A 25,748-nucleotide genomic window follows, 5' to 3' on the forward strand; every position below is an offset into this window, starting at 1 on the left:
ATAAAAAACTAATGGCAAACTTTACTATTTCAAAAATTTTAGCTCGGGGGTGAAAAAGTGCCTTGACCCGTGATCGAAACGGGGACCTTGAGATCTTCAGTCTCACGCTCTCCCAACTGAGCTATCAAGGCAAGCTGATTTACTGGCCAAGTTTCTGTCTGATAATATATTCATTAAAATATTTCTATTTAATTGTTTCAACTATTATTTTTTGCAGTTACATTCATAACTAAATATAGTAGCATCCTTACTACCTTATTTGCTCCAAACTTAAACTGTAATAAATTCGGATACAACCATTTTCCCGCCAACTATTTTAGTCAATGTCCCAACGATATAAAAATTATATCGAAATTCCGAGTCTAAAATAACAGGTCTGCACACAAAAAAAAATTAATGATTTTTTTTTTGATAAATTAAATACAATAATTAAAGAGTCGAATAAGAAAGGATTACATGACCATCGAATTCAGCGAAGTACTCGCTCTTTTCTCTCATTAATATAAACGAATTAACCTGGTGTGAGCTTGAACCGCTGTATTACGACCTGAGTTAAGCATCTCAAACTAAACGCTTCTATTCTAAGATATCTATCTAAATCCAATCTGAAATATTATTAATTTTTTTTGCTAGCATCTTTTATCATTTTTCTACCTGGTGATTCTCTCAGTTTTTTTATATGTACGCAAAGGCGCGCAACTGCATTTCCATATTAATATTGTAGCTTGGAATCCTTGGGATACGTGGCTGCATGTCTTTCCCATGTACAATAATGGGGTAGATGTGTAAAGCCGAAAACAAGGAAACGGCAACAGAAAGCTAGTTTATCAGAAATTAGAACTGGCGATTTTCTAGTTAGATAAAATATTAAATCTGAGAGAAAGAGAGTTATTTACAGTTTTTTTTACAACCAAATACGAGTAGCCCTTCTAAAGAAATCAAAGGGTTGTCGAACTTGTATGAAAATCAAGCAGAAAAAAATTAGTATATAACCATTTTTTTAAATATATATTAAATATAGGAGTCTAATCAGAAGTAATTATGTCAGATCAAAATATCCCGATGCCTCAATTTGCATCTATGGTTGCACCACCATCTGTAGTATTGCCCCAAAATGATGCTGCAGCTCCTTCTACATCAATCTTGAACTGTTGCTCAGCTCCCCAGTCAACTGATAATGGAGCAGATCCTGCATTGAGTGTAAACTCCACCCCTCAAATTGGCAAAGTTAGATTCGCATCTACAGGTACAACCATTGTAACTAGAAATGGAGTCATTTCGTTTGAAGAGTTCCTTAAGAAGGGTGCTCCAGTTGATCAGATGCTTATCCCTCCGTTCCCACAGGTCTCGGGAATCCCAATGTTTGAAGACGGAACTCCTGATATCGCCACAATCCATTCGACATGCAATGTTGTTAATCTTTCTCAAACTAATCAAACCAATACCATTCCTCATTCCGATATTGGAACAGAAACAAGTATTCCACAACCTGAGGATTCTGCTAGATAAAGTAATTCATTGTAAATACCAGAAGTTCTTAACTTTCTATTAAGGTTAGATTTAGATTTATAGCTATGATTAAAAAAATAATAAAAATGGAACTTAAGGGTTTAATTTTTTTTCATATTTACTATTTTATCATCATGGTGTATATTGGCTTGTTTTACAATGCCTTATGACTCCCAATCTTGGGATTGCTGTAGGGGAGTTGACCAAAGCAAAAGTCTTTCTTCCCAGTCAATGTTGTCTTGAATGCCGTCTTGCAGCATACCTAAAATCTCTTCATCACTCTCCAGATCGAAATTGCTTACATCACATTCCGTTAATACAGACAATTCCTTACTTATGTAAGATATGAGATCATCATCGTCCGGCTTGGAATTTTGGTTTGATGATTCGCATTCTAATAAAGCCTCTAGAATGCAATTAGTTTCAATCTCACTTAACTGTTTTTCACTAAAATTCAGAAGGTTTAAGTTCTCATCTTGTTTGAGATCTGGGCTAAGATGAGCATTTTGAAAGAGCAAATCTGGAGAAATACTAGAAATTCCCAAAGACCTATTATATATTGGAACCTTCTTGGAATTTTGGATGTCAGTGAAGACTTTGTTTATAAAATGATTCACGAACTTCAAGGTTTTGGTTCCTCCTGAGTATACTCTGCTATTGATACTTTGTGCGAGAATCTTCCTCGGGACCATTAAAAATTGATTAGGGGTCTTTACAGAAAGTGTTGATCTAAGCTCTAAGGCTGACAAGATTGACAAACCTTTCACTCCGGAAATCAGCTTTTTGGCAGTTTTCTCCAAGTTTTGATCTTTAGTCAATGTTCCAGAATACTCTTCTAATAGTGTAATTGTTTGGAGTTGTCTAAGGTAACTTTGAAAAACAATCTGCATATTGGACCAATTCATATTCTGACAAAATGATATACACGAAATGCACATTGATAAAACGCCTGTATGAAGCTGTTGGAGATCTCTAACGGATAGGAACTTGAACTTTGAAAGAATAATTTCAACTGGTAATCCACTCAAAACTGACTTAAGAATCTGCGATGCAAATAATCTTTGGTGCCTTCTCAGAAATTCTGGTTCTTTAAGCTTAGGAGGAAGATTATCCTCGCATAGCTGAGAGGCCCAAGAAATCTGCTCCAAGTCAAAACCAAGTCTGATCAATGAGTGGCGCTCCAAAATAGGCGTTTCCTTAATGTTATCATAAAGGACTTTCCAATCCAATCTAAAGAATGGTTGAATGCTATTAGATGTTGGTTTGGATCCATTTGAAGCTTCACTTGGAGGAAAAGGAGTCACCAAGTATGACATAAAAGTCAAATCTTCTAAGAAAGTTGATTCCATATTTCTTTTAAGCTCATTATATAGTTCTAAACCCATGGAAGGAGATAAACCTGAAGAAACTATAGCTTTTCCCAATGAAGTACAGCAGCAATTTAGAGTATAACCTCCTATTGAAATTTGGTTTGTTTTTCTCTCCCTATTCATTATCATCTTCTTTTCAAGCAAATAACTTAGAGCTCTTTCTAATGCATCAATATTTTTGAGATATTCATGAGATAAGTCACTGTAAAGCTTAGTTTGGTAAGACATTAAAGTGGACTCTGTTAGTAGGTCCAGTATAGAGCCAGTATATGATCCGTTATCTGGACTCTTATCCTTATTATTTCCAGATATACTCTGATCAAGCTCAAATAGAACTGCAAGAATTTCCAAGATTAATCTGGTAATTCCATTAGAGTTAGTAAAGAAAGAACTCATCAACGGTTTCATATCAGCAGTAATAAGCCCTAATGCACTTTCAACCTCCTCACTAACTTCCTTCCCTGGTTGTGATGGAGTCTCATTCACTAAAATAAAGCTTTCACCAAAAGCTCCCTTTTGGCCAGTTCTTCCGGCTCTCCCTGACATTTGTTTGTAGTCAACACACGTCAAAAAAGACTTTCCAATATTGATTCCTCTGAAGATGACTCTCTTTGAAGGAAGATTCACCCCGGCTGCTAAAGTTGAAGTTGCTGCTAGTAAAGATAAGGTACCATTTCTGTAACCTCTCTCAACTATTCTTCGTTCTACATGAGATAAACCGGAGTGGTGAAATCCTATCCCTCTGACTACACACTCAATCAGAAAGTTGTTGTTTTGAGTTGGTCTTTTTGAAAGAGAGGAGTTCTGCCTAATTTCTTCAGCCATCAGAAGTCTCTGCCTATCAACAGATTTTAAACACCGCATCATTTGTTGCCTATTAGAACAACTTCCTATATCAACTCCTTCACAAAACTGTTTTTTAATGCATTTAGCAAAAAACAAAGCCGTAGACTCAACGGAATACTTTGAAGGACAGAATACGAGTACACTTTCTCCTTTTTTCAAAGCCTCCCATCCTATTACCAACAGGTCATTCATATCCACTATTGGGTATTTCCATCTGCTGGAGCCAATCTGCTCAATGTCAAAATCCGTCGAATCAAATTTAGAATTAATCTGATGTGAATCCCAACTCATTACTCTGCTTAATGTGTCTTCTACAGAAGACCCTAATGTACTTTTGTTTTGATCCTTTCCTGGTTTGAGATATGCTTTGCTTTTGATTACTATATGTTCCCTGAGTGGAACTGGACGAAAATCACTCTGGTACACTACCGCGTCTAGCCAGAGACCAATATCCTTCAGATTTGGTAATGTTGCACTCATTCCTACTATTTGAATTGATCTTCCCTCCCCTTGTAACTTACTCAAAAGTCTCACCTTCGTTAACATCACCTCCAGTATATATCCTCTCTGCTCATCCCCAAGTAAGTGTAACTCATCCACAACAATAATTCCCAATTTCTTAAATAGAATTCCGTGCTGAATATAATAACTGATCAATACATTTGCTTTTTCTATTGTTGCAACACCAATGTCAAACTCTTCAAAAACTGGGCTTTTACTTCCATAGTGAAATTCGCTTATTCTAAGTCCGCATACTTCTCCTCCAGCCTTATAGTAGGCATCCTTCTTCTCTGAAACCAAAGATACAAATGGGAAAACTACTAAAGCTGCTCTTCGACCCTCTAGGACTCTTTTATACATTAGCAGCTCACTTACAAAAGTTTTACCTCCACTTGTTGGAGCAGAATATACCAAATTTCTCCCCTGTAATACTCCAGGCTGTGTAATACACTCGTACTGCCAGTCATAAAGGCTCCTCAGGCCCTTTTCTGAGAAATACCTTACCAACCTTTCGTCTATTCCTAAACTCTGTAGAGAATTACACGTCTGGTTTCCAACATTTTCCACTTTATTTTGAATGGCAAACTTATTATCACTAGGCTCCGTATAAACTTCACCTGTTTCATTCAAAAGATTTGCTAGGATCCTTGCGTCGTCACTAACCAAGTTAAAATCCATCAATTCATCTTTCATAATCTCCTCCTCCAAATCCTGAATAATATTATTAATATCCTCTGCCCCACTATCTTCATAATAGTCACCCATTCCAGCTAAATCCTCTATCATGGACTCATCTTCTTCCTGAATTTTGCTGAATAACCGGTTGTCATCTAAATCCAATAATTCTTTTATTTCATGAATTTCAATTAATTCCTGATTCATAATCGTTTTAAAAGTACACTATAAAATTATTCCTAACTATTAATAATCAACATCTTGTGTAATTCTGGCTCAGAAGCCCAAGAACTTAAATATACTTTTATAAAGACTATATATAATATTTACTTTTCTATTAAAATACTACACCGCTGAGAATTCCAACACTAATAGATAATATTTGAAAAATTATTTTACACAAAGGAATTCTATTACAATATAGAATTTTTCCTTCTATTCTAACTCCAAATAATTAGACTTTCGAATTCCAGAGCATCTAAGTAAATATCAACCTTGGCTATTTTCAAAAGCACACAAACATAAACTAAACCCCCACCAAAAACTTCGACTTACACAAAAAAATTTGTGATAATCCTAACTAAAATCTAAACCTACACCTTCTCATATAAAGAAAATAAGGCATTAATTCTTTTTCATTTGCTTTCCGCACCACTTTCTCATATTTTCTCAACTTGAACTTACTATATGCACATACCGCCAAAATGTGGCGCCATTGCGTGGTCAATCTTAATAAGTGCATAAAGGAATAAATAAAAGCAATACTTAAAACACATACATTTTAAAAAATTAATGGTAAGAGGCGAAAGATCATCAGATAAAATTTAAAATATTTGAGGAAAGTCCTCTGACTGTCAAGGAGTGCAAACCGATAATTAATATTCGGGAGACAGAGTAAACCAAGTAAAAAGTTGGTATGTTTCTAAAATTCAATAGAAAGTGAGTTTTTTAGAATAAAACGATGAGATGGAAATGGGTTGTTTCCAGTGTTGCCACGCTATTGACACTGATGATTTCTGTGGTCAACATCATGCACCAGTATTTGAACTTATGTAAGCCTAAGCTGCAGCTATGTATATGTCGAATTTTAACAATGATTCCAGTATATGCGATAATATCATATATATCATATTTGTTTGTGGACTATGCGACTCCATTGAATATAGTTAGAGACTGCTATGAAGGATATGTAATGTTCTCATTTTTGCAACTTTTAATTTTTTACATGGGAGGCGATCAGGTTATTTTGTCAGTACTAGAGAGCAATAAGGTTAAGGCCGAAATATGGCCTCATCACCATTTCAACCACTCCCTGAGTATTGTTGGGTTGGCTTCAACAGCTGGAAGTATTGAGTCAAATGAAGAAGAAATTTCAGTCAATATCATGGATATTTATCCGGACTACTTTTGCGAAAAGAGGGATAACTTAGATGAAGTTTCTATTAATGAGAGTGGGCTCCGAGGAGATGAATCGGGGAATCATCGTCTAAAGATCGCAAGATTCTACTCCTTTATTAAGTTAGGAGTCCTTCAATTCGTAATTTTGAAGCCAATTTCAGCGCTTATTTCACTTTTTCTTGAATCTATAGGATTGTATGGTTCTGGATCCTTTTCCTTCAAGAGAGGATATCTATACATTGCAGCTTTAAATAGTATATCAGTTTCTCTTTCAGTGTACTCCCTGTTTCTATTATACATTTCGATTTCAGAACAATTAGCGCCAATCAGACCAGTACTTAAATTCTTTTGCATTAAACTGATAATTTTCATGAGCTTTTGGCAATCTATCATACTCTCTATTCTTAACCACTCTGGGATTTACCCGAACGAGCCAAACTATGCTATTAAGCTTCACAACTGGCTCCTTACGATAGAAATGACAGTATGCGCAATTATATATGGCATTGCCTTTACAATCAAGAAAGACTTCAAAAACTATATTGAAAACAGGCAAGGGTACATCCAAGACAATCATAACGCAGATAACCTTTGCGAGTGTGAAAACACCAGTAGAAAGGATTTATTTGCTGAAAAAGATAGCGATCTTAAACATAATACTAGCTTTCCTTCTCAAGCTTGTACAAACAAATCAAACTTCCATTCAAAACCTTTAACACAATCCCCATCCTCAATATCCAAAAGTATCAAACTCTATATCTACAGATTTACCTGCATAGTAAACCCTAAAGACATAATTCAGGATACTGTAAATTTGTTTAGGTTTCTTAAACAAATCAATAGCCCATCTAATGCCGAAATAAAACTTGGAAAAGCTGGCGCCACTTTTTGATAATTCATTGCATATATCAGGTATTAGTTTTATTTTAACTTCGCCGTACAAGGCAGAACTTTCTTAATTTCACAAATCTCTAACTTTTTTTATTTCCCATTTCTCCTTTTCTTCATAGCCTAAACTAACTTTTTTCTTCTACCACTATTAAATATACCAGACAGTATAATGGAAACATTTTCCCGCCCACATGCGCGCTGCATAAATTAGTTTGCAAGCCCACACATGAATAAGAAAAAAAACGGAAAATCATTTAAAATCTTCAGACAAGTTGAGAAGGAAGTAAACAACTGAGTAATAGAATATAGAATCCGTTTTACACGAGATGATTTCTGAGTCTTTTTCTGAAATATACAGGTAAGTTAGAATTAGCTTCAGATTGGGCCCAAAAATATGTTATTACTCATATGATTCCAGAACTGTCCAGGAATGCTGTCCCGTGAAAAACTCCATCTTAGATCATTCGGATATTCTTGTTAATGCAACCGATATTAAGGTGAGTTCCACTGTGGAAGTTTCTCGAAATTCATTTGATTTCAAATTTTCAACTGTGAAATGTAGGAAAGAAAAAAAAAATGGAAGCTGGCCTTTTGTAAAGCTCAGGAATGTGTGAATGCTTTGGATTATATGCTTGAAAATGGTTTGGAGACTCTCCTAAATACTCAAGAAAAGCTCAGAGTGGAGGAAGGATTGTCAGAAAAGGAAAAGGAGTTAAATATAAAACAAAATGAGTTAGACTCGACTTTAAATGAGTTAGAGGAAGGACTAAGAAAAGCCATTGAGTCTATATTATTTGAGATAAAAGAATTGTCAGAAGAATGTAGAAACCTTGAAAAAGAGTTTACGAAAAAAGCTTCAAACATTCCGAACATCATTGAAAATATGAATAAGAGCGACACCAAATTTGATTCTGAATACCTGGATAAGAAAGTTACAGTAGAAGACATACAGATCTTACAGAACACAAGAAAGCAACTATTAGAAGAGCTTGAGCAATTAAGAAAAGATGAAGAAGCTTTGAATAAAGAAATACAAAATTTGGAGATCAAGTGGAACGCATATAGAAAAAGAACTCAAAGGCTTGAGACTGAAATATCACTCAAAAAAACTGAGACTAGCCACCAAGCTATTCAGGTGGATGCTCATATTAATCGTCGTCTAAGTACATGTAAAAGTATTTTCTCTGATAAAGAAAATTATCAAAATATAAAGGAGGGTGACACGCTGCAAGAACAAATGGGAACAAGGAAGAAGAGAAGAGATAGTGTGGTAAAGTGGATTGGAAGACTTTCCATGAATAGTCCATCAGAAGACCAAACTGATCAGCTTTGTGATCACGAATCAGTTACAATGAATCTGAAAGAAGGTGCCCATACGGATAATTCAGGAAACAATAGCCACATTATAGAAGATAGAGACGAAGAAGTCCAAGGAGAGTTACAAGTCCTGAATTTGCTAAGTCTAGTCAAGATTGAGAAACCTGAATCTGATGAAGCTCAAACCTTGAAGACCGAGCCTCCCAGTTCTACACTGAAACTCAAAGTAGATCCTTCTCCCTTACTTTCCAAGTTTTTGGACCCGAATTTTGTATATTGCTCTAATCTAGAACCTATTAATATTGACAAAGAAAACTGTACAAAAGCTAACCAATCTTATAACGGACTTTTCTCTAAGGGAGCTTTGGACTTTTCATTAAAGCTCAGAAATCAATGTGATGGGAGCAAAAGCCTTGAAGAGATTTCTCTTTGTTCCCAAAGTCAGAATGCCCCAGAAAAGTCTCTTAATAATGAAGATATTGCACTCTTCAACATTTTTGTCGGAGAACTTCAAAGAAATGAAAACATTCCCGTATCATCCATTGGAAAGTTACTTTGCAGTACACTTAAATAGAAACTTAATGAGCTAGTATTATTGAATTAATTAATCTATTTGTCAGCAATTTATAATTATATTGGTTTGTTCTTTTTCTTTTGGATCAGAGCTATTTTAGTCCAAGGTGACAATTTGCCTACATAACTAATAAAGTCTCTCCTATAGTACCCTGTATTCTTAGAACTTCCAATCTCCTTTGAAAAAATAAAGGGAAACTTGAAATCCTGACTATCGTAAGGTACTCTGGCTGATTTTAATATGCTTTCGATTATTGAATTATCGATATTAATATTCCCAAGGTCTCGTAGATCTGATAAATAATAAACTTTCTTGAAGAAATCTATCTCTTCATCATAAATAAACTTGGAAGTTTCTATCCAGAGATTTTTAGCATTTGAAATTCTATTTGGAAAACTCAGTTCGCTGGTTAAATCAAATCTAGAAACCAGCTTGTCCCAAAGCTGGTTAGTTTCGTCTCTACTTTTACTTTTGCAACCAGAGAGACTTTGCTTCTCCTCCTTGTCGGTATTTACTAAGTACCTGAGTCTCATAATGTTATTCTCCAACATGTTTTCACGTGAATCTTGCTTTAAATCTCCATTAATGATCATCTCTCCCATTACCTCCTCAACAAATTGTTCAAGGTCGCTCATTTTAGTTTTTAATGCATATTTGGACAATTTGCTCATCCTACAGAACTGAATATCCTCATTAAAAGTGTTCCTAGCTATAGACAACAGTTCATGATGTTTGTGTATCCCAAAAACGTAACTATTAGTGTCTTCTAATATATACTCAATATGTGATTTATCTGTATAATTTGTAGAGAACTTCTGTACTAAATAGTTTTGCTCGGTATTTGAGCTTAAAGCCTGGCTTGTATTTCTATAAGAATAGCTCATCAATGCTGGAATTCCATATCTTTTCACACTTCCTGGTTTTAATAATAATCTTATCTGCCTTCTTCCTTTAGAATCTGCTTCATTAATTACTCTTAGCCTCGTGTATATCTTAATTCTTCTTTTCTCAGCCCCATTTTGTGTAGAAAGTCTTCTTCTTTCCTTCTTTAAACATTTTTTCGAAACACTATTTGCCTGAGAGCTTTCTCCCTTCATTCTCCTATAAAGATCATAGAGTCTACTGCACCAATATTTATTTGAGTCGTAAATCAATAAATTGTAATCTTCCTTTTCCAAGACATCTGGAAGAGACTTAGGAGCACTTTTCGAGTATGAAAGAATTTCATTAGCTTTCTTTTTAGGAATAATGGTCAGTTTCGCATTTCCCAGCTTATTTGGAAATCCTTTTTTACACAAATCAGTCTTGGATAATATATGTGGTTTTGTAACTACTGATTTTGAAAAACTTTTTAATAGTGTCTTCGTGAGCTCTTTATTTTGGTCTTGATCTCCAGAATTTGGCATGTCACTCATCTTCCTTACAGGAGCGCCTTTTTTCGTCTCAATTGCTTTTAATAAAGTGCTTTTTGACTTTCCTTCTAAAGCTGGCGTATCCTTACTCAATATTCCAGCCAGTTCCTTTGAATTTTGCTTTGCAATAAACTCCTTTTTAGAGGTCTCTTTTGCATGTATTTCCATATTCAGTGAGTCGTTCTCGGGCAAAACCTTGGTATTTTTTATAATTAGTTGTTTTCGAAATAAAGATGTGTTATTCTTTTCAAGAACTTTGGAAGGGATACCTCTTTTAGCATTTAACGAGTCTTTTTTTAGAGTTTCAACAGTCTTAGCTTTAAGAATTTGATTCTCGGTTGGCAAACCATCAACCAAAGATTTTGGTTCGTTTATTTTAGTGGAAATACTTACTTTAGGAGTAACTTTAACTATAGCTGGAGGCCTTACCTGGACGTCAGATTTTGGTATTAGCTCCAAACTACCCTTTTCTTTGCTGAAATTAATTATATTTAGGGGTTTTCCCTCGTCTATTTTTGATTCTTTTGATAGACTTCTAGCCTCAATTGGAGACCTAATATTACTATCAAATTTCATCATCCTGATTGGCCCCTTTTTTTTAACCAATTCCATTTTGATGTTTACTTTTGAAAAGGTTTCGGAAGGCTGACTGATGCCAGATTCAAACTTCGGATCAGCCTTGATTGAAATATTTTCTTTTTTTCCAGACAACTTACCAATAAATTTGGAGTAACTCGATTTCTTTATTAAATTCCTTATAATCTCAGAGTTCTTCACTAAGACTTCCTTTTTTTTAACATCGACTATTACTCCCTTTTCCAAGCTTCCCTTTTCGGTAATGAAATCAATACTTAGTTTGTTTATCCCTTTCTTGCGGAGATTATCTATCATTTCTTTGATAAATCTCTCAGCATTCTTCATGTACCCTGCCCTCCTTTTAGTAGCTTCAGAAACAACAAGATGCTTATCATCCTTAAATTTCTCGAGCTTGTCTTCACGAATTTTTAGAGTATTTTTTGCCTTTACTACTTCTTTTTTTACGACTTCCCTTAAAGCCTTTTCGCCTCTGCTAATTAACTCAATCCTGTTAATTTTGAGAATACTTTTTAAGAACTCCCCTTTTTGTTTGATATGAAGACTTTTTCTTAATTTTTTTTCGTTTTTGGTCTTAATTTCGTGGATATGAAGCTGTCTTACATTTTCAAGAAGCCTATTTCTCTTGTTTATTAAGTTCTTAGGATTACTTTGGACTTTGTATGCATTTCTTTTTGCAAAGAAGAACTGGTTATGAGCAACTCTTCTGAGTCTTTTCTTCCTAACTTCAGATTTTCTGCATTTCCAAGACTCATCAGTATCTTTCAATTTGCCCATACAAATTGGCATCATTGGCTCAATTTGAACAATAACCTTTTGTTTCTCTTTTTTCAAATTTCCCACAAAAGATCTCATAGAATTTTCATTTGGGGGAGTATTTCTTGAAGCAATACTCCCCCTTTGTGAAAACTTTGATCTTTTGGTTTTCTTGGAAGTATCTTCAATTCCATTTTATTTGGTGACTTGGATAATGAATTTTGATTTTGAACCAAACCAGAATGGAAATCAGTCTTCTTATGTAAGTGACGCTGAACCATATGAAAATTCAACATCCTAGCTTTCCTTGTACTCCTCACTTTACTTAAAAGCTTAGATAGGTGAATCTTTAAAATAGTGATTTGATATATCAAACTGATATACTTTCGAACTTTAATCTTCCTAACTAAGTCTTTTAAATCATTATCAATACTAGCTAACTCTTTTACATGGTTTAGTCGATTAATATCATCCTTAACCTTAATTTTCTCTAACTTTTCTGGATCATAATTATTTAGTTGCCTGAGTGCTGAATTCTCATGTCTTCTTAAAGGCACCACTAACTTTACTTTTTCCATTTTATCATCAAACTAAAAATTCTAACTTCATGTATTACTAATCAACTGTTTAACCCCTCTATAAAACCAAATGAGCTTTAATTATTCCTTATATTAAATTACACACCCAATTTTCTATTTCATGCATTCTATACACCAATATCACTAAAAAACCTGCAATGCACTCAGTGGAGTTGGCGCCCAAATGGTTTGGCGCCATAATTGCACTAATATTACTGTTAAGAGGTACCGAGGGTAAAGAAGAAACTTTAATGTATTTTTTCTAAGAGAGAATAGGACTGAAAGAGGGTCAATTGAACGTATGCTCAATTTGGAGGAGTTTTTGCCAGATTTGTGATTGCAATAAACTTTACATGATTTGATCTTTCAGCACCTTATCACCGGACTGGCAATAGATATAGAACAAAATAAAAAAATTAACATGAGTTGGTGTGATCCATCTCATACAATTATTAGCTTGGAGTTTGCATATGGTTATTTAAAGTTTATATTTGCATACTTTGTATCTTTGGTATTATGGGGCCTCTATAGGCATCACCTTTACCTTAAGATAGAGGCTGAGATTCGTTCGCCAACATCAGGGAAAGAAGCTATGGTTGGATTCAGAGACAACATTATTGGAATTTCTCTGAGGTATATCTACTCGACTTTAATCTTACTGTCACAAATCTTTTTATGTATTGTAGTTTGGAATGTTGTTTGCGCGACTGCACTTGAGGTTCAGCCTTTTTGGACTACTAGAGCAAAAACCTACATTATATTCTATGTCTCAGGATTAGCTATGTGTTTGATACTCCACTTTTTGGAGCCTTTCTTTGAGACATTTTTTTACTTAAGAGAGTCGTTGGATAAGTGTACCTATGTACAATCTAAAAAGAGACAAGGTTTGATTCTAACCCTCAGAAATATGGTCAATAAAGTCTTGCAGAGGGAAGCTTCAAGTGCCCAACTAGAGTCTGGTGGCATAATTCTGCCGCTCTTGAAAGTACAAAAGAGAGCAGATAAGACTAGATTCATATGTCATAACCAAGTTACATACACATATTTAGAATCTGAATCAGGTTTTGTTTGCTGTTATCAAAGTAATCTAAATGAACTCATAGGGAAGGAAGGACTACTTAATAATGGTCTAAGTTCTGAAGAAATCAGTAAACTGTCAAATGTTATTGGGAAAAATACAATTGATCTTGAAATCCCAGGAATCTTACAGGCCTTCGGGAAAGAACTTCTTCGCCCTGTTAATATTCTTAGACTAGGTTCTCTTTGGCAGGGAATATTCCTCAGATTCTATATTTGGTCAGTTCTTTGGGGTATAATGATTCTTTTTACTACGTTTAAAACTCTTAAAGTGATTATATTGAACCAAGAAAACATTAAAAAGGCACTCGAAAATTACATTGGACGTCCTATTTCAGTCTTGAGAAATGGTGAAAAGGTCAGAATACCCTCCCACGAGCTTGTTCCTGGCGATTTAATATTTTTGTCACAAGATTTAACTGTTCCTTGTGACATTTATGTGGCTTCGGGCTGTGTTGTAGTGAATGAATCTTTTATCACTGGTGAATCAAACCCTATAATAAAGGTGCAGATTGATAGAAACTTATTTTCTGACATTACTGATACTCAACAAGGCATTAAACATTCTAGTATGAATAATTCCGAGCTTAACAACCGAGCATGTTCCACTTTGGATTCTATTAACTTAGATCAATTTGAAATCAACTCTAAAGGAGAGTGTAACACTATTTCTCATGATTCCAACGATATAGAATATGATAAAATTAGGCAAAAGCCAATTTTCATGGGTACTAAAATTATAAGCTCATTCTCATATGACGATTCTTCAAAAACAGCAATGGGAATTGCATTCAGAACTGGAATATACTCTTCATATGGTCAATTGCTCTATAAGACTGTCCAATCATTTTCTAACATAAGCCAATACTCTGTTTCAAATGTGAAATACATCAAAAACCTTAAGGCACTTTGGACTATTATGCTTTCATCCGCATTTGCTGCAATTTTGTATCAGAACCATCTACTTGGTTGGAGTACTGGATCATTCTTCTTTGCTGTTGGAACCTTTATTCAGTTACTACCTCTCTGGGCGCCTACATGCATTCAATTTTCCCTTAATAAAAGTGTCGAGAGGCTCGAAAAGCTATTTTCATTGTCCTCCACCCTTCCAATGGATATTCCCTTAGCTGGGAAACTTAAAGCTTTATGTCTAGACAAAACTGGTACTCTTACTACAAACAAAATGGTCTTCATTGGCGTAGTAAATGCCATAAAAAACAATGGCGTTGGCTACCCTAGTAACATTGCATCTCTTTTAGAGAATACCAATCCAAATATCAATGTTGAACTTCAAAAGAGTAAAGAATCTAAAACCGGCTTATCTTTAGAACAAAACAGAAATTCACTTAATATTCATGTTCATTACGAGCTCACCTGGGAAACCTCTACCGTATCATATGAAGAAGAAGACCCTTTGATCAACAAGTCTACTGGAATGCTTATCCAACCAATTAGTTCACAACTTCAGCTTCTTCCTCCAATTATTAGCTCGGATTCCCTTTCCCCAGATGATCTCATATACATAGGACTATGCTGCTGTAATAACATTGTTCCTCAAATTACCAGTAATGGAACTATCCTAATAGGTAACGACATAGACAAAGCACTTTTTACCTCTACTAATGCCAAAATTAAGATATGCAATGAAAGAAGGTTCATTTCACTTACTGGAGCAAGTAACAGGGATTCAGGATTCATTGATAATATTTACGAATACCCAATCGAAGTTTTGAGGGTTAATGAGTTCGACTGGAATAACCCATGTATGTCTGTTGTCGTTCACCACCGAATATTGGACAGATACTATATCTTCTGCAAAGGTTCATTTGATGTTTTGGCTAAACTTTCTCCAAATAAAAAGGAAATTCTTATAGATAAACACAAATTTCTCAATACTTCAAATAGCTTGGATACTGAGGATGACCAAGAACTTGTTGATGCCTTTGAGGTCCTCAATTCTTCTAGTGAAATGGAAAGTGACCTCTTTAATAGGCTCAATCACTCGAGATCTAACAATAACCAGAAATCTTCACATCAAATGAGCGAGCATAATATTGTTGATGGCTATAGCAAATTGGGATACTATGTTATGGGAATGTCTTTCAAAGAAATTAAAGACAAAGTTTTGATTGATGCACTTTTGAACAAGCCAAGATCTAATGTTTCCAGAAACACACTTGAATCTGATCTAACAATTATTAGCTACCTTCTGTTACAAAATGATCTTAGACCAAAGACTAGAGAATTTGTTGAGTCTATCAAAATGTCAGGAATTAAGCCAGTAATATTAACAGGAGACTCAGCATTCACAGCACTTTCTGTTGCTCGAAAGGCAGGAATCATCTCCAATAAGAGCCCTGTTGCGATTGGAGATACATGTATAGACTTAACTGGAAAGGAAACTATTGTCTGGTACGATGCCATTGTAGGGTCCAATATGGTCATTTCTCCAAATAAAATTTATGAGTCCACTGAATATAACTCTTTAGTTGTTACATCACGAGCTCTAATGTTACTAAGATCCAAAAAGTACTTTAGACCTAATTTCGAGATGGCAAATATGAACCCCTTATCAAACTTTAGCTTTTTAAAGACTTATTGTGGATTCGAGAAATTCTCTTCTGAAGAGCTTTCGTCTCATTCTCTGTTTGACCTAGTCTTTGATAGGATCAGGATTTTCGCAAGATCAAATCCTGAACACAAAAGAATTGTTATTTCAGAGTTTAAAAAGAGAAACATCGTAACAGGCATGATTGGGGATGGAGTTAATGATTTACCTGCATTTAAAATGGCAGATGTTAGTATTTCAGTCCACGAGAATTCATATTATTTCAACAACTTTATAAATAAAACTGATAATTCAACTGAAGAAGAATCTAATCAAAATGATGAGAACTTCAGTATCAATACAGAAAACTCTCCAATGACATTAGCATTTTCTTCCTTCTCTATTGAGGCTGACAATATTATGAGGGTTCTCGACTTAATTCGAGAAGGCAGAGCTGCTATGGTTACTACAATCTCTCTTTTTATGTTCCTTTCATCTCAAGGTGTATTTTATTCGTTTTACAAGAATGTTTTATTTGCTATTGCTCAAGCTAACCTTCCTGTGATGACATATGTATTTATTGATGTGTTCCTTGTGTTCCCTTCTATTTGGCTAATGATCCTATGCAAACCAAAGAAATATATTAACTCTAATAGACCAACTGGAGCTTTACTGGGTATAAGAACTATTTTATCATTTCTAAGCTTGCTGGGAACGTGCTTCGCATTTTATTATATTGTAATTACAAGGCTATTCAGCTCCCCTTGGATGATACCATCCCTTAAACACAACTCTGAGATACCAGTTGAAAGATGGTTTCAACGCCAAGATAATTTTGAAGCTTCCACAACTTTCATCTGGATGGGGCTCCAGCTTTCTTCACTATCATTAATTTTGTCTTTTGGGGGTAAATTCAGGGAGAAAGTTACCAAAAATAAGCGTTTAGTTTCCTGGGTAGTATTTTGTCACGTTTTCCTCTTATACTTATGTACGAGCAGTCCAAATGCACTCACCTGTTTGTTCAGAGTAAACTGTACCAACCAGATTGATAGATTTTGGGAATTCCAAATTTTTGGTTTCAATATTTTTAAAATAACAGGAGGAAGATTTCAGGGAGCTGGTTCTCATAATGTATTTCCATTAGCTTGGAAACTGGAGTTTATATTTTGGAACTACTTTTCAATCTTTTCCATGTCACTTATTTATTGGTGGATATCATCAAACTCTAATTTAAAAAAAGTCAAATTTAGTGTTTACTAGCTAGATGAATAAATTGTATTGATGTCACTACAATCTTAATGTTTGATATGCCTTATATACAGTTTTGAAAAGCGCTAATGAAATATATAACCTAGATTTACTTATTTAATTCTTCGATACCTAATTTAGCTAACATTTTTGGGATTGAAACAGGTATCCAATCTTCGGAGTTATCAGCCTCCTTCTGAAGTTCAGGATCTTTAATAAAAATGACACCCTGATTAATGTAGAAGAATAGTTTTAATAATATCGGGCTCGATTTGAAGTAGCTGCTTTTGATCTTATTGTTAGATTCACAATGGTATTCTGCATATTCTATAGAATATATTTGTCTACCATGGGTATTCCTTCTCCCACTTTGTTTAATAACTAGCCCCGTTTCGTCGGAAATCCATTCCAAGACACCTAGCATTAATGAATCGTCTTTCAAATTTTGTAATTCCAGGATTTCTTCATCCTGATCTTTGAAAGATTCAAAGTCAATCCAATCATTTGTCTTCTTTTTAATTTCTGGATCTAAGTCAGAATAGAAATTGATGTGATAGTCTATGTAAATTAGTCCTTTGGCCAAAAAAGCCTTGCTTTTTGCAGATGCCATAGCTCCTGTGGAAAAAATTTGTCTCCAAAACTGGTACCACTCGAGTAAATCTTTATAAAGGACAATCAAATGCTCGTTATTTGTAGAATCTGGGGTTTCATTACTTGAATCTTGAATAGACCTATACTCATGTCTGATATTGGATAACTTCATTTCGAGGGCTTTGATCCATTTGGGGCCAATTACCTCAGTAAATATCTGGGACACTAAAGATTTGTCAAATAATTCCCTATTAAACCACAATTCAAGATGTTCAAAACAGTCTAATTGCTGTATTTCGTGGTCCTGTTCAACTTGGAAGTCAATTTTAAAGTAAGTAATTAACTTGGGAAAAATATTTGATAATATTATATTGTCAAATTCTTGTTTTATAAAATCACTATGGTGTGTCTCATGATCAAAAAATCCAATATCCTCAAAATCTTCAGCTTCATGATCCTTTTGAGCCTTCAATAAAGGCTTCCAAAGAGTTAAAAGTGATAGTGGCCATTCTTCTGGAGGTTCCCATTCGTCCAAGGCAAGATAAATATGTTTTGAAATAACTTCGGATACCTGATATTCCATTCCAAATTTGTAATAGTAAGGAAGCCAACTAAATAGCCATTTATACTTGGAAATTTCAGAAAAATCTTTAGAGTTTAAATCTATTTTATTAAGCTGAAGTTGATGGATTTGTTTATTCCAAATTACTTGCATTAGGTTTGTCTTGATAAATTCTGTTGGAATTAAGTTAATCCATATATTCAATAATGAGATTCCATATTCATTTTCTCTGACTGGGTCCCAAGAACACATAAAATAAACTTCCAAATACTTTCCTACGGTTTCTAGTAAAAGTTGTTCAAAACATTGCTTGGAATCGTATTCCTTTTCTTTCCTGGAAGTTTGAAGGCTGACAAATAAAGTCTTTATGGCTATCCACGCAGAAATCCCAAAATCAGGGTCTAGTTCCATGTTTTTTTCTTTTCTATATAACTTTTGCAATGAAACTCGAAGGATATCTCTTGCCATTGAACAATAAGGCAAATATGATTTAGAAACTTCTCTTGAAGATTTATCAGTACAAGAGTTCAGTATTCCATTAAAACTCGCAGAAAACTCTTGCACAACTTTTTCAAGAGAGTCCATTTGGTCTTGAAAATCTTCGTTGTCAATTGAAGAGGTATCTTTTTGCTCTTCAAATAAATTCACTATTTCATTCTCCATGATCCTTTCTAAATCAAAGTGAAATTTAAGAAAAGCCCTTTGAATTTGTTTGGTAATAATGCTTAGATTTTCCATTATTGATTTTTTTTCTTCTAAATTGTTTAATGAGTTGCTTTGATCTTCAATTTCCAACTGCTTTTCATTCAAATAGTCTTGCAATTCTTTTCTTTTTTGTGCACAAATTTCTCTTTGTAAAGAAACTGACTCCATAATATCATCCAGATATGCTTTTTTTGGAAATACTTGATTAATTTTCGTTTCTGCGTTCTGATTTGTTTCCTTGGCCTTTTCAATGTCTATGCTTGTTTTCTGTTTCTTGTTTTTTTCCTTTAAGCTCTTTACTCCTGCCGATACATCGAAAAATTTATCAGTTTTATTAGAACTGATATCGCTTTCACCCACAATTCCAAGATTTGTTGGCCTAATTTTAACTTGAATTGGCTCTGAAATTCCACTTCCATCCACTCCAAGCCCTCCTCCTTTAAATCCCATCTTCTTAATAATATCGAAACCCTTGCCATATTTTGTCCTTAAGTCTTCTGATTCTTTAGAATCTTTCATTTTGGAACGCGGATTTTAATTTTCAATGAAATTCACATAATTGTTTTATTGCCATCTAACAAAAGATTGATAAGTTTCATTACACCTACTACTATTTTGATTGAAAAAAATGTTTACAGAAGTTATAATAAGTATTGCAAGTCAGAATTATCACCAGATTGCACCCAGTTAAGAGTCATTAAAATAATTCAAGTTTGAGTGGAAAAATAATATATTTGGAGTCAGAAACTAAAAAAAAGAAAAATTCAGTAAGATAACCTCCGTTAGACAACCGCTAGAAGACGTCATGAAATTAATATAGAACACAGACAAAACACAAGAGTCCTCACATGAAAACCATGAAAATACTGGAAATATTGTTCAAATTCCTATTATCTTTAACTTGCAAATTTTTTTTGGCAAAAACACATATGGCGGCACTATGTTGGCGCCGTCTCGACACACCGGTACTTGAAGACAGACGTAGAAGTGTAAATACAAATTAGAAATAAAATCAAAATTTATACATATATATAAATAAATAAATATATAATAAAGCATAAGAAATAAATCGTTAAATAACTAATATATTAAATTATAACTAAGCGGATCAATATTATTTGGAATAACTTAAATGTAAAACAGACCGCTCCTCTTAATCAAAAGCGACGCATATTAAATTCGTCTAAGAAAACTTTGTAGACTATTAACCATCTTTTTTTCTTCGGTTTATTTGAACAGTTTCCAAAATGAAATTAAACATTGCTAACCCAACAACAGGACTTCAAAAATGTATTGAAATTGATGATGAGAAGTTACTCTTACCATTCTTCGAAAGAAGAATTGGTTCTGAACTTGACTGTAGCTTCTTGGGTGAGGAATTCAAGGGTTATATTATGAAAATTACCGGTGGTAATGATAAACAAGGCTTTCCAATGATGCAAGGTGTTTTGACAAGCAATCGTGTTCGTCTTCTATTCAGAAAAGGTATGAAATGCTATCGCCCACGTCGCACAGGTGAAATGAAGAGAAAGTCGGTTCGTGGATGCATTGTTAGTCACGACTTGTCTGTACTGAGTTTGGTAGTTGTTGAAAGAGGAGAACAAGATATTCCAGGACTTACTGATGGTGAAAAGCCAAGACGCCTTGGACCAAAGAGAGCTTCCAAGATCAGAAAGCTATTCAACCTTAGTCCATCTGATGATGTTCGTAAGTTCGTTGTTCGTAGAAAGATTGAAGGTAAGGAAAAGACTAAGGCACCAAAGATTCAACGTTTGGTCACCAAGGAACGTTTACAGAGAAAGAAGAAATATAGACGTACACTCAAGGAGCGTTCTGAGGCATCTGCCAATGCCAAGAAGGAATACCAGAAGCTCCTTGAAACTTTGAAGGGGAACAAGACTAATACTAAATGAGTTGGTAAATGACTGTAATAGTTATATCTAGTGAGTACCTTATTACTAATAACTGGATGGTTAAAGACGTGCTCACTACTATTCCTGTTTATTTATAACACTTTAATTTAGCTTCTATTCAGTTTAAATAATTTTCATTAGGAAAAATATCCAAGTTTTTTTTTAATGCTACATTTATTAGCTACCAGTCCTTATTACTCGCAACTGCGGGACTTTGACTATCTTCTCGAAAACCCTCCTGGTAACCCCTTGGTTGAATTACACGAATAATACGTGCTTTGGAGTGTTTTCTAATACTGTCCATTCTCCAAGTTTTTATTTCCTATTTCTATAAACCATTCTTTAGATTTTTATTCACTAATGTAGAGAATGACATAAGCAGCATCCCGCCACATGGCGGGAAACTTTACATGCATTATTTTATATAAATACGAGAATGACGAAAAAAGAGATGTAAAGAAAATTATACAACTAGAAGAAATTGACTGGCATTGAGAGAACTCTTGAGATGCATATCAAAAAGGTGAACCCGTGGTATGTGGTGATTTTATGCATATCACTATTAAATGGAGTAGGAATTTTGGGTTGTAATCAATTAAATTTACAAAGGCGAGGCTATGCAGGGGAGGGTATATCATATTTGCAGTTGGGAATTCAAAACCAGAAGGAAATTGAGCATAATTTAAACCCTCTAAGGATTAAGAACAATCAGCTCAACTCTTTAGATCAACAATTTTCTTCTCAAGCCAAACCCAAACCATACACAACCTCTAAAGGTTTAAAAACATTGTTGGTTTCTGACAACACTATGTTAGAGTCAGCTTTTTCATTTGGAATTGGATGCGGATATTATCAAGATCCTGATAATTTGGCAGGATTGGCTCACTTGATGGAACATGTCGTGTTTTTGGGGAGTCAGGAAAACCCAAACCCAGTAGGCTGGGATGAGTTTCTATTAAAAAAAGGAGGTTTTTCTAATGCCTACACATCAGCAGATACAACAGTATTCTATGTATTGTCATCCCCAAAAGAGTTAGAATCTGTAATGACCTATTTTACCAAAATGCTTGTGAACCCTGTAATAGATGAAAGGAGCTCGGTCTCTGAAATTGATGCAGTTAATCAAGAGCACGAGAAAAATATCCCAAACAAGGTCAGAGCAATGATAGAGCTAGCGATGTATTTGTCCCCAGAGGAATGCCCCGCTAGGAAATTTGGTACAGGCAACAAAGAAACTCTCTATATTAATTCAAAAAAAAATAATATAAATCTCAAGGATGCCTTAAAAGAATATCATGAAAGTTGTTATACTAGTGACAATATTTCGATAGTAATCATGGGGCCTCAGTCTAACGAAGAGCTAACCAAAATTGCTGATAAGATGGATGAACTTTTTACTAATTCTAGAAAAGCTACCAAAGGAATTTCTAAGATTTCTAACGCTGTAACTAATCGTTCTCTCTCAAGAGCATTTAAGAACCAGCACTCTCTTGCCCCAAGTATTTTTGAGAGCTCTGCTAATATGAAGTCTAATATTGGGATTACTTCTGCAGGTGGGATTAGCTCAAAGCATATAGATCCAAACAATAAAGAGACCGGACAAAATATTTCCAAGAGTCAATCATCAGATTTCGAGGTTGAGGTTGTGAAAATGCCAAAAGGAAGTTCGTCTCCTCCTTTTGTTGTAATTTATTGGGATTCAGTTTCGGACTCATTGAGTATCTTGAAAGATAATGCAGAGTGGCAAATGTTAAAGCTAATTCAATACTTCTTTGAAGACCAGAGTCCAAATTCTATTGCAACTAAGTTACAAAAGAAGAAGTTGGCTACTGCTTTAGAGTACTTTGACAATACTAGTACCCAATACTCAATTTATGGCTTACTATTTACTGCCACTGATGATTCTGACAAGACAACTTCAGAAATAGCAAAGCTTACGTCAACTTACATGGAAAGCTTGATAGAACAGATAAATAGTAAGGATGATAAATGGATCCAATCGTTTTATAAAAACTACACAAATATGGCAAATATTAAGTACGAATTCGAGGAGGAAAGAGATACGGCAGGAATAGCGTCTCAGGCTGCTGAAAGCTTATTAATCTTCCCAGACGAGCCAGAGATGGCACTTTCTGCTTTTGTAAAGCCTGTTTCTATGAGCAAAGATTCTGAGTTAAGTAATGCACAAATTCAAGCTTTAAAAAAATTTCTAAATCACTTAGAGCCTTCAAAAATGAAGATAATTAAACTTTCAGATTCACTGAATAGTTCTTCAGAAAATAATCTCAGATTTGAACCCTACAAGACTGAATACTCGATCTCCAAAATTTCTTTGGAGAATACAAACAAAAATTCTGAGATCAATGAGACGTTAAGATCTACAAATAAGATTGCGGAACTTTTGACATGCGTTCCTGAAGAGCTTGAGATTATTTCATTTTCAGGAGATAAATGCCCCAAATATAAAAGCTTTGGAAAGGAAGTTCAAGAGAGACAAGTCGGAATGGATCTTCAACCATGCCTAATTCTAGAAGAGGAAGGACTAAGCATTTTCTGGAAAGGCCCAATTCACATGGTACCTACGATTAATTTGACCCTAGTCCAAAGATTAACAAGTAAAGTTGTCTCAAATAATGTCAGAGTTAACTTAATAGGAAAGCTGCATGCTCAATTACAAAGTAGTAAAATGAATTATATATTGTCTGGTTTTAAACTATGTGGTTTAAAAACAGATATTACTTACAACAGAGGTAGATTTGTTATCAATATCCAGTCATATAGTTCTAATTTTGAGAATATTATTGAAAAGTTATCCAACTATTTCAATATAAACAGATTACCAACAAAAAAAGAGTTTGAGGTAGCCTTGACCAATTTAAAGTCTGAAATATTGAATTTGAGTGACTTGATGGCTTATGATGTTGCATCGGATGTGGCTCAAAGCGCATATCTTTCAAATTACTATTCCAGATTACAACTTCGTGAGTCTCTTCAAAAAACTGAGATTACTTATGATGAGTACTTAGAAAAGATAAAGAGCGTATTTTCGACAGGATACTTTGATGCTCTTATTGTAGGTAATATTTTATCTGAAAAGAGTATCAAGCTTGTCTCAAGCATGGTAAGTTCTTTGGTAACTGAAAAGATTCCATACTCCGATGCAATTCATGATGGTATTTTGAGCATTCCAGGAGACATACATATTAAAGCTAATAATCCAATCTTCTCAGATAAGAATAACGCAGTGGTAGCTCATTATCTGACACCACCAGTTGATTTAATTGATGTTTCAATATACTCTTCAATAGGAGAAATACTTAATTCACCTTTTTATGATACCTTAAGAACAGAGTGGCAGGATGGATACGTTGCCTTTGCTACAACAAAATATGAAACCCCAATAATTTCCTTAATAGGAGCTGTCCAGAGCGCAGAAAAGTTATCAGAGACTTTGGTATGTCATATGTTTTCTGCTCTGAAAAGAGTATCCAAAGATGTGGAGGAGGATTTAAAGGAAATCTCCAAGTCAGAATTTGAAGATAAAATCAGGTGGTTTGGTCTCTCAAGATATTCAAACCAGAAATTGGACTCTTTTACCAAGTACGTTGAGCACTTTGGTAAAATGATTGTCAGCCACGAGCTTTGCTTTGAGAAAAATAAACTTGTTGAGAATGCCACTCAAGTGTTTGTATCTGAGCCAAGTGTTTATATAGAGAAACTTAACAAGCTGATAAGGCCTTCTAGCTCGAGGAAGTTGATTATTGTTGAGTTAATTGGAAACAAAAGTCCAGATAATAAGGAAGATGACTTAAAGCTTGTAAGTGTAGCCAATGGGGATGAACCTCCTACAAATGAAGAGTGCAAAGAGATTTTGGATTCAGAGATTGGAAAGGCAACACTAATAGATCCTATTTCTCTCCAGCAAGGTTCTAGTGGCTCTAGTAATGGAAAACTCAGAGCATCTAGGAGTAACAATTCAAAAGATGAAAACAATTATTTTGTGTACAATTCAGATGTTCAATGTAACGTTTCCGAAGACAATGCAAGCTCTGCAAGTGGAAAAGATTCAAAAGAGGTAAAGACTATGCTGAGTATGTTTGGAAAAAAAATTTCATCTATGAGGTTTTTCAGTCAGAACAAAATCAATACAAACAAAGAAAATTCTATCGGAAACAAACAGAATTCAAACTCTACGAGTAAGAACAAAAGGTCATCTTGTGATCACAGCAAGCTTTAACGTAATAATTCATTTAGGTATTGCTTTACTTAAAATAAAATTAATAAATAAGTAAATATATATATATATATATATATATATATATATAATATAATATCAGAATCTATTTATTTATTTATTTATTTCTTTGTTTCTTATATAGAGCTAAATGATGGATTAATTGCCATTTGAATAATTTTATATTACTCAAATAGCAATCGAAATATTTTTCTATTCGGTTTTTACTATCCAAATTTCCTTAAAATTGTATAATTTTTATAAAAATAATTTAGTGATACCTATTTAGATCTATTGCCGGTATACAAGTTACCAGTAGAGTTCCCCTCGATTTTTTTTAAGAAAAAAATAATTTTTTTTTCAGTTATTGGATGAATTAATTTATAATTAACGAAGGATGAAATTATTAGAAAATTAGTGATGGAAGTAATACACATTTAATAGCAGAA

The 25,748-nt window shown here is 34.3% G+C and overlaps 9 protein-coding genes across 9 annotated transcripts; 6 read left to right on the forward strand and 3 right to left on the reverse strand.

Annotated features, from left to right (window-relative positions):
- Nucleotides 1–1,041: 1,041 nt before the first annotated feature.
- On the forward strand, nt 1,042–1,509 carry ELE39_003061 (alveolin domain containing intermediate filament IMC3; the record flags this gene model as incomplete). The annotated part of the gene is made up of 1 exon (XM_067346235.1): nt 1,042–1,509. One exon carries the CDS (start codon nt 1,042–1,044, stop codon nt 1,507–1,509), a length of 468 nt encoding a protein of 155 aa, XP_067200761.1.
- Nucleotides 1,510–1,673: 164 nt separating this feature from the next.
- ELE39_003062 (DEXDc+HELICc) lies at nt 1,674–5,108 on the reverse strand (the record flags this gene model as incomplete). Its single annotated transcript, XM_067346236.1, has 1 exon — nt 1,674–5,108. The coding sequence occupies one exon, from the start codon at nt 5,106–5,108 to the stop codon at nt 1,674–1,676; it is 3,435 nt and encodes a 1,144-aa protein (XP_067200762.1).
- Nucleotides 5,109–5,994: 886 nt separating this feature from the next.
- Nucleotides 5,995–7,191, forward strand: ELE39_003063 (uncharacterized protein; the record flags this gene model as incomplete). The annotated part of the gene is made up of 1 exon (XM_067346237.1): nt 5,995–7,191. One exon carries the CDS (start codon nt 5,995–5,997, stop codon nt 7,189–7,191), a length of 1,197 nt encoding a protein of 398 aa, XP_067200763.1.
- Nucleotides 7,192–7,516: 325 nt separating this feature from the next.
- ELE39_003064 (CTCL tumor antigen se2-1) lies at nt 7,517–9,081 on the forward strand (the record flags this gene model as incomplete). Its single annotated transcript, XM_067346238.1, has 3 exons — nt 7,517–7,548; nt 7,609–7,687; nt 7,753–9,081. The coding sequence occupies 3 exons, from the start codon at nt 7,517–7,519 to the stop codon at nt 9,079–9,081; spliced, it is 1,440 nt and encodes a 479-aa protein (XP_067200764.1).
- A 56-nt stretch (nt 9,082–9,137) lies between these two features.
- ELE39_003065 (uncharacterized protein) lies at nt 9,138–12,421 on the reverse strand (the record flags this gene model as incomplete). The annotated part of the gene is made up of 2 exons (XM_067346239.1): nt 9,138–12,003; nt 12,051–12,421. 2 exons carry the CDS (start codon nt 12,419–12,421, stop codon nt 9,138–9,140), a joined length of 3,237 nt encoding a protein of 1,078 aa, XP_067200765.1.
- A 421-nt stretch (nt 12,422–12,842) lies between these two features.
- On the forward strand, nt 12,843–17,306 carry ELE39_003066 (P-type ATpase3 cation transport ATpase; the record flags this gene model as incomplete). Its single annotated transcript, XM_067346240.1, has 1 exon — nt 12,843–17,306. The coding sequence occupies one exon, from the start codon at nt 12,843–12,845 to the stop codon at nt 17,304–17,306; it is 4,464 nt and encodes a 1,487-aa protein (XP_067200766.1).
- A 97-nt stretch (nt 17,307–17,403) lies between these two features.
- On the reverse strand, nt 17,404–19,671 carry ELE39_003067 (uncharacterized protein; the record flags this gene model as incomplete). The annotated part of the gene is made up of 1 exon (XM_067346241.1): nt 17,404–19,671. One exon carries the CDS (start codon nt 19,669–19,671, stop codon nt 17,404–17,406), a length of 2,268 nt encoding a protein of 755 aa, XP_067200767.1.
- A 728-nt stretch (nt 19,672–20,399) lies between these two features.
- ELE39_003068 (40S ribosomal S6) lies at nt 20,400–21,065 on the forward strand (the record flags this gene model as incomplete). Its single annotated transcript, XM_067346242.1, has 1 exon — nt 20,400–21,065. The coding sequence occupies one exon, from the start codon at nt 20,400–20,402 to the stop codon at nt 21,063–21,065; it is 666 nt and encodes a 221-aa protein (XP_067200768.1).
- Nucleotides 21,066–21,573: 508 nt separating this feature from the next.
- Nucleotides 21,574–25,302, forward strand: ELE39_003070 (peptidase M16 domain containing; the record flags this gene model as incomplete). The annotated part of the gene is made up of 1 exon (XM_067346244.1): nt 21,574–25,302. One exon carries the CDS (start codon nt 21,574–21,576, stop codon nt 25,300–25,302), a length of 3,729 nt encoding a protein of 1,242 aa, XP_067200770.1.
- Between the last annotated feature and the right edge of the window lie 446 nt (nt 25,303–25,748).

Source organism: Cryptosporidium sp. chipmunk genotype I, assembly GCF_004936735.1.
Source record: "Cryptosporidium sp. chipmunk genotype I strain 37763 chromosome Unknown contig_4, whole genome shotgun sequence".
NCBI classification, from domain to species: domain Eukaryota; phylum Apicomplexa; class Conoidasida; order Eucoccidiorida; family Cryptosporidiidae; genus Cryptosporidium; species Cryptosporidium sp. chipmunk genotype I.